General features: G+C 48.2%; 1 protein-coding gene across 1 annotated transcript in view; it reads left to right on the plus strand.

The window, feature by feature from the left end:
- The window catches only part of LOC141153694 (alcohol dehydrogenase 1-like), a 52,704-nt gene that overhangs the window by 27,078 nt on the left and 12,633 nt on the right, over nucleotides 1-12,993 (plus strand). The window contains exons 5-7 of the mRNA XM_073638745.1: nucleotides 2,311-2,530; nucleotides 3,918-4,178; nucleotides 11,841-11,976. Of these exons, the coding sequence (XP_073494846.1) occupies nucleotides 2,311-2,530; nucleotides 3,918-4,178; nucleotides 11,841-11,976 (617 nt within the window). The remainder of the gene's footprint in view (nucleotides 1-2,310; nucleotides 2,531-3,917; nucleotides 4,179-11,840; nucleotides 11,977-12,993) is intronic.

The following is a 12,993-nucleotide window of genomic DNA, read 5'->3' on the forward strand; positions in this document are numbered from 1 at the left end:
AAGATAAAAGGACTGTCGGCTCATAAAGGCAAATACACTGAAAAGCAAAAGGGTAACATTTTTCGAACTTTTGACTTTCAGGCACCATATGTCAACATCCACTACTGCTTCAAAAATGAGACTACCATCATTTTATAGACAATCAACTTGGCTATCTTATACATAAATTTGACTTGCAACTATTCAGCATATGATTAGTCATGCAAATTCTCGTCATGTCACTACATTGTTACTGTTTTGCTCCTAAAAATCTAAATTTGTAAATCAACCACTGCCTGAATTCTTCTGGGCATGCTGTCAATCAAATTCAAGCATGTCCCAACAGAAATCTGATCCCAGGTCTCTTCTACGCATTCCCAAAGTTGGTGCATAATAGTCGACCCACTTGGGTATGTATACAGCTATTTCTTCAACTCTACCCACAAGTGCTCAATTGGGTTGAGGTCTGGGGACTGTGGGGGCCAATCCAGCACCTCTAGTTCATTGTCATTGAACCTTTTCTTCACCAACCTCGACTTATGCTTTGGGTCGTTATCGTGCCGGAAACTATGTTATCCTTTTCATACCCATAGTACTCGAGTGTACGAAGTAACTTGTCTTTTAGGATACTCACGTATAGCTCAGCATTGGGACCACCATCCATCCTGGTCAAGTATCTAACGCCTTTGGCTGTCAAACAACCCCATATCACCAGGCTTCCTCCACCGAACTTGACAGTTCCTTCAATATGGCTATCTGTTAGCCCCTTTTTCCCTTGTTTCTTCCAGACCCATTTGCACCCATCACAGCCTAGTTATTGACTTTCGTCTCATCGCTCCAAATCACCCGTTTCCAATCTTCTAATGTCCACTTTTCGTACTTTTATCCAAACTCGAGCCAACGCTTCTTATGACGATATTGAAGTCAAGGCTTCATCACCTTTTTCCTGGCCACCATTCCAGACTTATGTAATGTGCGTCGCATGGTGCTTGCACGATCGTCTGTGATCTCACTATTACAAAACATAAGAGCCACCTCCAATGCTGTGTTTGTTGCTCCAGAACTGATAGACCATGTAATGAGCCAACTTGCTGATTCCGATATTTTGCTTGGACTTCCACCTCTTAGCTTTTGAATGGATGGACAGACTTCATTTCGTATTCTTCCAACTGTCATGGCACTCACATGATGCAGTTTGGTAATTTTCTTGGCCGAGAGACCGCTATCAATGAGCTGGATGCTGCTGTTGCTGCTTCTCTTTTTTTGGGAAATCTTCTTCATGGCTGCTCCTCGATTCGAACTAGTGACTTTTCGATTGGGAATCAACCTAATAACACACTGAGCTATTAAGGAATGTGAGAACAGGTTGTAATTTGCAGTATACAGGAAGAAAAAGATTTTTCCATTATCAGGAGCAAAACATTAACAATGCAGTGACATGACAAGAATCTGCATAACTAATCATGTGCTAAATAGTTCCAAGTCAAATTTGTGTATGAGATAGCCAAGATGATTGTCTATAAAATGATGGTAGTCTCATATTTGAAGCAGTAGAAGATGGTGAGATATGGAGCCTGAAAGTCAAAAGTTCAAAACATTGTTATCCTTTTGCTTGTCAGTGTAGATCTGCTTATGAGCTGTGGACACAATACACTAGGTCTGATTCACCATTTCTTTTACAGAAGTTTTCAAGTACTGTTGCACACAAATTTGTCCTTTTGTGCCTGCCGCACCCCTTTTCTGGATGCACTTTACCTTTTATAATCCAAAGACCACATTGTTAGATTGAACTACTCCTGAGAACTGCAATAAAAATGAATGGGGCATTACCTTCTCAGAAATGTATGGCATATCGAAAGAATATGGCATAAATATCTGATACATCAAGTCTTACTTCTAGAGTGCCAACCTTCTCCAATCAGCACTCTAATTGTATGTTGACACAGAATCTTTTACAAGGATGTAGAAGCAAATTCTTAAAAATGGCTTTAAAATACTCTTTAAATACATTTCCTAATGATATTAATGGGAAAACACTGCTATGGTGTACTTGGAGCTGTATTTTGATCATTTCCCATTAACCCCTTAACAACGTATGACGTACAGGGTGCGTTATATGCCATCTCCCTGACTTTGATGCGGACTTGCAAGTCAATCCCACATCTTTGATGGCAGATGATGTGATAATCAACCACCATCTCCCTGTACCAGCCGCGGGTGAAGCGGAGCTCCACCCACGGCTGTTAACCTGTCAAATGCAGCTATTCTATTAACTTTGTTGTCTAATTTTTTATATCTCTTACAACCACCCTTACAATTCTCTCTTACCAGCATGGCCACAACATTAGGTTTGATGTCTGATGGAACAACAAGATTTACTTGCAAAGGAAAGCAAATTCACCATTTCATGAACACCAGCACATTTACTGAATATACAGTTGTAAATGAAATCAATTGCGTAAAAATTGATGATGAGACCCCACTGGGTAATGTCTGCTTAATAGGATGCAGTTTCACTACAGGATATGGATCTGTTGTAAAGACTGCTGAGGTACGAAGATACGACAGCTAGAATTATATCGTAAAATAAACTGGATGGAATTTATCATCCCCTCTAGGTCACCCTGGTGTCACAATGTGATAACATTTATCAGAAATGGTAATTTTGAATAATTTTCTCTTTTTATAAAAAGTGAGCAAAACATAATAAGAGGGGGTATGACTTCCCAAAGTCCAAGAAATGTACTATAATATGCACCAGAAAATAGGTATTATTTTCATTTGCTTGTACACGGTCCACCCAAAAGATGTACCAAATTTTTTAATCGTGCATCCCTTAATAATTTAGGCTCACTTTTCTCCTATGGTCTATAGGTTCAAGACTAATGTATGAAATTCCAATTGTGATAAATCCCACCCTATGGCTCTCTGACTAATTTGCTATATCTGTTGATAATTATAATGGATCAACTTTTACAGCCATTAAGTTATCAGTATATGAGACAGAAAAATGCTCATTGAAGCTGTGTATGTTAATTTCAATGACGAGAGGGAAATAACCTGAAGACACCTTCAGGCAGTGGCTCATCTTTTCCAGGAACAAAAGATCAGGTATATGAAACTCAGACCAAATTCACACAGCCATGCTTAAAACGTACAACACAAGTATGGAGCATGGTTACCATTCATGTGCCGTCTATTCATATCATGGACCCAATCATTGAAATGAATGACTTTGAACTGTGAATTGGACTAAACTAGGACATGCATATGGGAAAACAGCCACAGACCATAATCTGTCCATGTGCTATCCTTCACCTCAACATCTTTGAGTGGGAGACCTGGTAGGTCCCAGTTAGATCATCAGCCGGGGTTGCTGAAATCAGTGTGGTGCAGCTGTCTTATCTATTTATTTCCATTACTCATTGCCCGGTTCATCAAGTCCAGCGATTTAGGAGGGGGGGTGTGTAGGACTCATACAGATCATGCGCACCTCTTAATGAATCAAGATTATCTGACAAGTGGCTTGCACCCCCATGCGCCCTGCCACAAATCTTATTGCAGTGCCTGACTGGAGTAAGATTTCTGGCGTAAGGAAAACCACATCTCGTCATGAATTACGAGCTATGGCATCCGCCCCAGTCACGCCCCGCCACATCTCCGCCCATTTTGGCAGAGATGGGGAAAACTGGTGTAAAAAAGCCACTAAAGTCACTAAAATTTTGCACAAATCTGAGTTGTACAAAAAAAATTGGGACTTTTCAGAAAGCTGGCGAAATTGCTTTGGTGAATCAAAACCTTATTGTATGGCAGAAATTTCTCTATGCAGGACAGTCAGAGATATTTTTGCAATAAATAAAACGTCTCTGAATATACCCTTAATATTAGCATTTTGAACTTGAGCTTTTTGCAATGATATTTATTTTGATATTGTTCAGGTAAAACCAGGATCTACATGTGCTGTGTTTGGATTAGGTGGAGTTGGACTCGCAGTTGTCATGGCCTGTAAGATAGCAGGAGCTTCTCGTATCATTGGAATAGATATCAAGAAAGCTAAATTTGAAAAAGCTAAAGATCTTGGTGCAACTGAATGCATTGCCCCTCAAGACTTTGACAAACCCATTGCACAGCTGCTGATGGAACAATCTTATGGTGGAATCGATTATGTCTTTGAATGCATTGGCAATATTGAAACTATGGTAAGTAATGTGTGAAAAGTGTCTTAGCGAGAGTCCATCAATGCCTATGTATATCAAACAGAGGCACAAAATGTTGCAGGGGATGACCTGGTGGCCGCATACAGGCTCTTGAACCTCAGGATTGACATCTTATAAGGGGACCACATTCTGAAAAGTCCTTGTGATGAAATGGAAAGTGAACACACCGGGCCAAAAAAACGAATTAATTAAATAGGAATATGCAATATGTATCCAAATCAGCAGCCCTGGCACTAGCTACTGACAAGAACTTCTGCACTTTTTAGTCAAAAAGCTGTGTGAAACTGTAAGGTGTAACTGGTCTGGGAGGTGGAACCTCTGTGCAACTATACAAGGGGGCAGTCCTTGTAAGGAAGCGGGTGGCTCCCAGGGAAGACGGGCAGGTAGTCACGGCAAGTGACAGGGACAGTCTCTGGGTAGAGGGGCAGGTAGTCACGGCAAGTGACAGGGACAGTCCCTGGGTAGAGGGGCAGGTAGTCACGGCAAGTGACAGGGACAGTCTTTGGGTAAAAGGACGAGTACTCACGGCAAGTGACAGGGACAGTCTCTGGGTAGAAGGACAGCAGGCAGGTGGCTGGTGAGCGCTCCCAGGTGAGCGGGCGAGAGTCTCTGGATGGGCAGGTGGTCACGGCAAGTGACGGCAGAGCCTCCAGGTAGGCTAGCAGACAGGTAGCAGGTGAGCGCTCCCAGGTGAGCAGGCAAGAGTCTCTGGACAGGCAGGTGGTCACGGCAAGTGACGGCGGAGCCTCCAGGTAGGCTAGCAGGCAGGTAGCAGATGAGCGCTCCCAGGTGAGCGGGCAGGCTGGTCCATAGACAGACTGACAGGTGTCGGAAAGCAGACCGTCGGACCGCAGGCTTGCAAGCAGGTAAACGGATATCAGGCAGGAATCAAGCAGGAATCTGGCAGGTAACAGGCAGGAATCTGGCAGGTGACTGGCAGGTAACTGGTAACGGGACCTGAGGGCTGAAGCAGAGTGAAGGCTTTGCAACAACATTGCTCGAGCACCTCCATTTTGGAGGAGGTGCCTTAAATATGGGAAGTCCTCCGGCAATTGGCCGGGGACTCCTTAGGACGGCGCGAGCGGTCCCTTTAAGAGAGGGGGAGCGCGCGCGCGCTCTAAGCACACTGCCGGGAAAGGAGCGCGTGCCGGAAGCAGCGGGGAGAGAAGCGCTGGAGGACGCCGCGCCAGGAGCGGGGAGGTGAGAGGGACGGCGTCTCTGCCTAGTACGGGGCAGAGACGCCGATGCTACAGTACCCCCCCCTTTAGGCCCCCTCTTTTTTTGGCCAGAAAGAAATTTTTCAAGGAGAAGCGGGGCGTTGATGTTCTCCCTGGGTTCCCAAGTTCTCTCCTCAGGACCAAACCCCTTCCAATCTACCAGAAAAAAGGTCTTTCCTCTTACCCTCTTGGAGGCCAGAATACTCTCTACCTCAAAGACGTCATCAGCGGAAACCGGAGCAGGAGGGGCACCTGGATTATTGGAAAAAGAGTTAAAGACAACGGGTTTGAGGAGAGATACGTGGAAGGAGTTGGGAATCCGTAGGGTGGCCGGGAGTTTTAATTTGTAGGCCACAGGGTTAATTTGCCTGAGGACTTCGAAGGGACTGATGAATCGAGGGCCCAACTTGAAGGAGGGTACTTTGAGCCGCACATGTTTGGACGAGAGCCAAACCTTGTCTCCCGGACGGCATTGAGGCTGATCCAGACGTCTCTTATCAGCATATCTCTTCATCTGCTCAGAGGACAGAAGAAGAGCGGACCTGGTACTCTCCCAAATAGTAGAAAATTCGCTGACAAGAGACTCCGCAGCAGGGTTGTCCACAGAAACGGAGACAGGGAGCGGAATCCGGAGGTGCTGGCCATAGACAATAAAGAACGGGGACTTGGAAGAGGATTCGCTCTCGTGGTTATTATTAGAGAACTCGGCCCAAGGAAGGAGGTCCACCCAATCAGAATGGTGGGCATTAACAAAGTGCCGGAGATAGCTGGTAAGGATCTGATTGATCCGCTCCACTTGACCATTGGACTGAGGGTGGTAAGCGGAGGAGAAGTCCAGGGTGACGTCCAGCAGTTTACATGTGGCTCTCCAGAAGCGTGAGGTAAACTGAACCCCTCGATCCGACACGATGTGGAGGGGTAGGCCATGGAGACAGAAGATATGGCGAATAAAGTCCTTAACCAGCTCAGGTGCAGACGGAAGACCAGGCAGGGGAATGAAGTGGGCCATTTTAGAGAAGCGGTCCGCGACCACCCAAATGACAGTACACCCGGCAGAGACAGGAAGATCAGTAATGAAGTCCATAGCGATGTGTTGCCACGGGGCAACAGGTATGGGAAGCGGCAGGAGATGACCAGCTGGTAAGTGTCTGGGAATTTTGTTGCGGCCACAAGATGAACAGGCAGAGACGAAGTCTACCACATCCTTACGCAGGGTAGACCACCAGTAATGCCGGGAAATGAGTAGGAAGGTCTTCTTTTGGCCGGCATGGCCAGCTAGTTTAGAAGAATGACCCCAGCGAAGAACCCTCTCACGGTCTGGAGGCGCCACGAACGTCTTGCCGGGTGGAAGACGAGTCAAATCCAAGGGGGCCACATTCATCACCTTGGAGGGATCGATAATGTGCATAGGCTCCTCCTCTTGGTCGGAGGACAGGAAGGATCGGGACAAGGCATCAGCTTTGACATTTTTGTCCGCCGGGCGGAAATGAAGGATGAAATCGAAGCGGGCAAAGAACAAAGACCACCGGGCTTGACGTGGATTAAGTCTCTGGGCATTTTGGAGATATGCCAGGTTCTTGTGATCCGTATAGATGATCACCGGGTATAGGGCCCCTTCAAGCAGGTAACGCCACTCCTCCAGCGCCAATTTAACGGCAAGCAGTTCTCGGTCTCCTATGGAGTAATTGCGCTCAGAGGAGGAGAAGATTTTAGAGAAAAAGCCGCAGGTTACCATTCTCCCGGAGGAAGACTTCTGGGTGAGCACCGCTCCGGCTCCAGAGGAGGAGGCATCAACCTCCAGGTAGAACTGTTTGTTGCAGTCCGGACGATGCAGCACAGGGGCAGAGGAGAAGGCTTGTTTCAGGGAAAGGAAGGCCTCCTCAGCTTCGGATGACCATACCTTGGGATTTGCTCCCTTACGGGTGAGCGCAGATATGGGCGCAGTCCGTGACGAAAAGTGAGGAATGAAGAGACGATAGTAATTAGTGAAGCCCAGGAATCGCTGTATCGCCTTCAAGCCCTCGGGACGGGACCACTTTAGGACAGCAGAGAGCTTCTCGGGATCCATTCGCAAGCCTGTCTGGGAGATAACATAGCCCAGGAAAGGAAGAGAGGTCTGCTCAAAAAGGCACTTCTCGTATTTAGCATAGAGGTGGTTCTGCCTGAGCCTAAGCAGGACCTGACGAACATCCCTCCGGTGTGTGGGAAGATCCGGAGAGAAGACCAAGATGTCGTCCAGGTATACCACCACGCAGGAGTAAAGAAGGTCACGGAAGATGTCGTTGACCAGTTCTTGGAAGACGGCGGGAGCATTGCAGAGACCGAAGGGAATCACACGGTACTCATAGTGTCCGTCCCGGGTATTAAATGCTGTTTTCCACTCGTCTCCCTGACGGATACAGACCAGGTTATAAGCTCCACGTAGATCCAGCTTGGAGAAGATCCTGGCGCCTTTAAGACGATCAAATAACTCAGAGATGAGCGGAAGGGGGTATTTATTTTTAACCGTGATCTGATTGAGTCCTCTATAGTCAATACAGGGGCGTAGCGAGCCGTCTTTCTTTTTGACAAAGAAGAATCCGGCTCCAGCCGGGGAGGTAGATTTCCGGATAAATCCCCTAGCCAGATTCTCTTCAATGTACTCAGACATGGCACCGGTCTCGGCTGCAGACAACGGGTAGATACGCCCACGGGGAGGAGTGGTGCCAGGTACCAGGTCGATCGGGCAGTCATATGGCCTATGGGGTGGCAACGTCTCTGCTTCCTTCTTACCGAAGACGTCCGCATAGGGCCTGTAAGGAGCCGGGAGACCTGGTAAATTAGCTGGAGTAGGCAGAGGGCGAACTGGGCGGACCGGAACCAGGCAGGTCCTATGGCAGTCTGGACCCCATTGGAGTACTTCACCGGATCGCCAGTTCAATACGGGTTTGTGTGTCTGGAGCCAAGGTAGACCTAGCAACAGGGAGTGAGAAAGTCCGGACAACACATGGAATGAGATTTCCTCAGAGTGCAGCATTCCCACCTGCAGGGTTATGGGTTCAGTGACGAGCAGGATGGTCTCCGAGAGAAGTCTTCCATCCACGGAGGCGACTGATAATGGTTCAGCCAGGGACTTGGTGGGAATACGGTATCTCTCTACCAGAGACTGGGAGATGAGGTTTCCAGCAGCTCCAGAATCCAGGTGGGCAAGTTCAAAGTGACGGTTTTCTCCCCAAGCAATAGAGACCGGTAAAGTCAGAGACGGAGAGGGCTTACTTTTGTCTAGGACGACCTCTCCGAGCGGTCCTAGACACTGGCGTTTCCCGGCTTCTCCGGGCAGGAACGGATGAAGTGCTCCATACTGCCACAATAGAAACAACTTCCCTCGGCTCGGCGAGATTCTTGGCGAGATTTGACCATCTTGGTCTGGTCGATCTGCATAGGTTCAGGCGAGGGCACCCGCGGAGTGACTGATTGAGAGGCAGGTCTCAGGGAAGTAGGAGCTGAGCAAGAAAAGTCTTTCTCCCAGGTAGTCTCTTTGGCACGTTCTTGGAACCGGATGCCAATCCGGGTAGCTAGTGATACCAGGTCATCCAGAGTGGTAGGAATGTCCCGACCAGCTAACTCGTCCTTAATCCGACCGGAAAGACCCTCCCAGAAGACGGACACCAGAGCCTCCTTGGCCACCTTGGCCCGGTCGGAGATGAACTGGTATGCCAATAGCTCAAAGTGCAGGGTGCACTGGTTTATGAAACCCCGAGCTAAAGTAGGTTCGCCGGCAAAGCGTGGAGGTGCCAGAAGCCGAGGTCCATAGTCGGGTACCATGAAGGGACTGGATTGCTGTACCGCAGGAATGGGCACGGCTGGACCAGAGGTAGACATAGACAAGTCACACAATGCGCCTAGACGAGAGTTAACGGACCGTAGATAGGACAGTACCACCTCCTGCTGAGTTTTCTGACGTAAGACTTCCTGGTGCAGATCAGAGATCTGGGGGCCACCGGGTTCCATGGCCCGAGCAAACTGTAACGGGTCTGGGAGGTGGAACCTCTGTGCAACTATACAAGGGGGCAGTCCTTGTAAGGAAGCGGGTGGCTCCCAGGGAAGACGGGCAGGTAGTCACGGCAAGTGACAGGGACAGTCTCTGGGTAGAGGGGCAGGTAGTCACGGCAAGTGACAGGGACAGTCTCTGGGTAAAAAGACGGGTACTCACGGCAAGTGACAGGGACAGTCTCTGGGTAGAAGGACAGCAGGCAGGTGGCTGGTGAGCGCTCCCAGGTGAGCGGGCGAGAGTCTCTGGACGGGCAGGTGGTCACGGCAAGTGACGGCAGAGCCTCCAGGTAGGCTAGCAGACAGGTAGCAGGTGAGCGCTCCCAGGTGAGCAGGCAAGAGTCTCTGGACAGGCAGGTGGTCACGGCAAGTGACGGCGGAGCCTCCAGGTAGGCTAGCAGGCAGGTAGCATATGAGCGCTCCCAGGTGAGCGGGCTGGCTGGTCCATAGACAGACTGACAGGTGTCGGAAAGCAGACCGTCGGACCGCAGGCTTGCAAGCAGGTAAACGGATATCAGGCAGGAATCAAGCAGGAATCTGGCAGGTAACTGGCAGGTAACAGGCAGGAATCCGGCAGGTGACTGGCAGGTAACTGGTAACGGGACCTGAGGGCTGAAGCAGAGTGAAGGCTTTGCAACAACATTGCTCGGGCACCTCCATTTTGGAGGAGGTGCCTTAAATATGGGAAGTCCTCCGGCAATTGGTGGTCCCTTTAAGAGAGGGGGAGCGCGCGCGCACGCGCCCTAAGCACACTGCCGGGGAAGGAGCGCATGCCGGAAGCAGCGGGGAGAGAAGCGCTGGAGGACGCCGCGCCAGGAGCGAGGAGGTGAGAGGGACGGCGTCTCTGCCTAGTACGGAGCAGAGACGCCGATGCTACATAAGGGATACTGTTGCGGTAACCTCATGTGGTGTACGGCAGAGGGTTGCACTCCTGGCAGTTTATAATCTGTGTCACAGTAGCCAAGCTTTCGGTTAAGATGAGCCTCTTCTCCCTCTTCAATTACTCGCACACAAAGTTCCCCCAAATAAAAATACTTAAAAAAATGTAACAGTGGGAAATAGTTTGTTGCAACACCAGCTGTGTCACGGACAGATGGAGATGGGCCTCTGAAAGCACGGCTCATAACGAATTACAAATCCGTGCACCTCAGAGAGGATAATGTGGAGAGTGTTAATTTGCACAATAGCTGCCTTTTTAAGTAGAGTATATTGGTGGTGGTGGTTGTTTGTGGCACCTAATCCCCAATCATGAAGAAGCAGCATTAACTTGGAAAGAACAGTCTCTTTAGTAATGATATTGGGTAAGTAACTATATGCAAACAGTAGGTAATTGGTGGACAAATTTACACTCACAGTTGAAGGTTGACCCATACATGCACACAGGCAGATCTCTGTGGGATACTTGTCTTATCAATTCAATATATTTATTCTCAGGCTGTCCTTTACGGTATTCCTCATTAAATATTCCTTACTGAGGGCAGAGCTGTGCTTCTCCGAGGCGGTTTCTTCCTCCTGGAGGTGCAATAGGAATTCTTCGATCTTAAGGCTGTCAGCTCCCCTTTTTTCATCAGTCCCTTTCAGACCCAGCAGTGGGAGATCAACATTTCCTCCTTGCAATCTGCCTTCCTCTACTGACTTCTCCCTCTTGTAACTCTTTTTAGCTATAGTCATTGGCTGACTGTCAGGGGTGCTTGCTCCAGCTCTTTCCAGAAACTTCTGTATACCAAGCAGACCTGAGTCATGTAAACAAGCCCATGAGAGGGAATTTGAACCCTTTGAGTGCTGTCTCACAATATGTTACAACATACAATTTACACAGAAATCACATTATTTGGGTGGAATACACTATATATACATCCAGTATCCCATGGAGATGGCCACTTTGTGAGATACCACACTCTCATGGAAACTATTAATGCCAGTGTGAGCAGAGCATAATGCTGAATTTGTGTTGTTTGATAAATTTCACAATACAAACTGCATACCTTATTACATACATATCTTAGACCTGTTGAGCCTGGTGTGCTAAGTTTGAAAATGCATGTAATTATGGCTGTACAATTCTGATATTAAAATTAGCATATTATAAAAGCTCTTGACTCTACTCCTCCCACCCAGCCTGAATGTCAGCTGCGTCTATGAGATTTCAGCAGCAGCAAGGAGGAGGGTCACTGAGGAGCAGACACTCATGCTCGCCCATTTAATGTGGATTTACTCAGTAAGCACACCAGCTTCGTCAGGTCTATTTAATAATGTATGCAGTTTACTTTGTGAAATCTGCTATCAGATAGACTTGACCTATTGTAGATGGCTAAATGTAAGGTATATTGGTCATTATTTCATATATATCTTTGTTAAATTTTACACTGCATTTCAGTACTATACTTGTGTCCTACAGACTTCTGCCATACATTCAAGTCACTTTGCTTATGGGACAACAGTGTTCATTGGAGTTGCAGGTTTATCAAAAACCATTACGTTTGATCCATTGGTATTGATGACTGGGCGCACCCTAAAAAGCTCAATATTTGGAGGTACAGTAATATGTATCTACAAGATGTGTCCCATATCACTGTTATATGATAGACTTTGAAATGTATAAATTAAAGAGGACCTGTTGCTTGCTCAAAAAAATTGAGTGAAATACCTTGTAAAATTCCCTGAGCTCCTCTGATTCTGCAATATTGTCCCATTTAGTGCTGAGTCATTCCAATAGCAATGATATTCACATTTGGAGGGCAATATGTGAAATCTCTGCTTTGCAATCCAACTGGGTGTTTCTTCCTAATCTTCTTTGTGGGTGTGTGCTTGCATCCTTAAATATTAGACTCTTTTTCTGGCAGCACGGATGATAAGGGCCAATAGAAGTCTATGGGTTTGTGAAAAACACATACAGCACACGGATGGCATCCATATGCTGACCATGTGTTACGGATCCGGGTGGTGGAACCTCTGTGCGGCGGTGCAAGGAGGGAACCAGAGGGGCGTAACTAAGTGTCATCTCGGACCGACCCAGGTTGTACGGCGGCTAACGACTCCGTGACCAGGGAGGGACTGAGCAGAGGGACCAGGTGCTACTCTGGGGACGACCTTGTAAGGGAGCTGGTGACTCCCATGGGTCAGATGGCTGAGACTGACCGATACTGCAGATGGGCACAGCAGGCAGGCTGACGAGAGGTCCGGGTAGATGAACTGGCAGAGACAGCAGGCGACAGGCGGGAGCCTCTAGGTAGGCTGTCAGGTGGTCACAGCAGGTGACAGGCAGAAGCCTCTGGGTACGCTGTCAGCTGGTCACGGAAAGTGACGGGCAGGAGCCTCCAGGTAGGCAGACAGGTGGTCATGGCAAGTGACGGGCAGGAGCCTCCAGGTAGGCAGACAGGTGGTCACGGCAAGTGACGGGCAGGAGCCTCCAGGTAGGCAGACAGGTGGTCACGGCAAGTGACGAGCAGGAGCCTCCAGGTAGGCTGACAGTTAACAGGCAGGTGCTTCCAGGTAAGCAGGCGGGTGAAGCCCATAGACAGACTGGCGGACTGAATAGAAGACAGACTGGC

The sequence above is a fragment of the Phyllobates terribilis genome, unplaced genomic scaffold (genome assembly GCF_046119375.1).
Source record: "Phyllobates terribilis strain yellow unplaced genomic scaffold, ASM4611937v1 Scaffold_1__5_contigs__length_1240528914, whole genome shotgun sequence".
Taxonomy (NCBI): Eukaryota; Metazoa; Chordata; class Amphibia; order Anura; family Dendrobatidae; genus Phyllobates; species Phyllobates terribilis.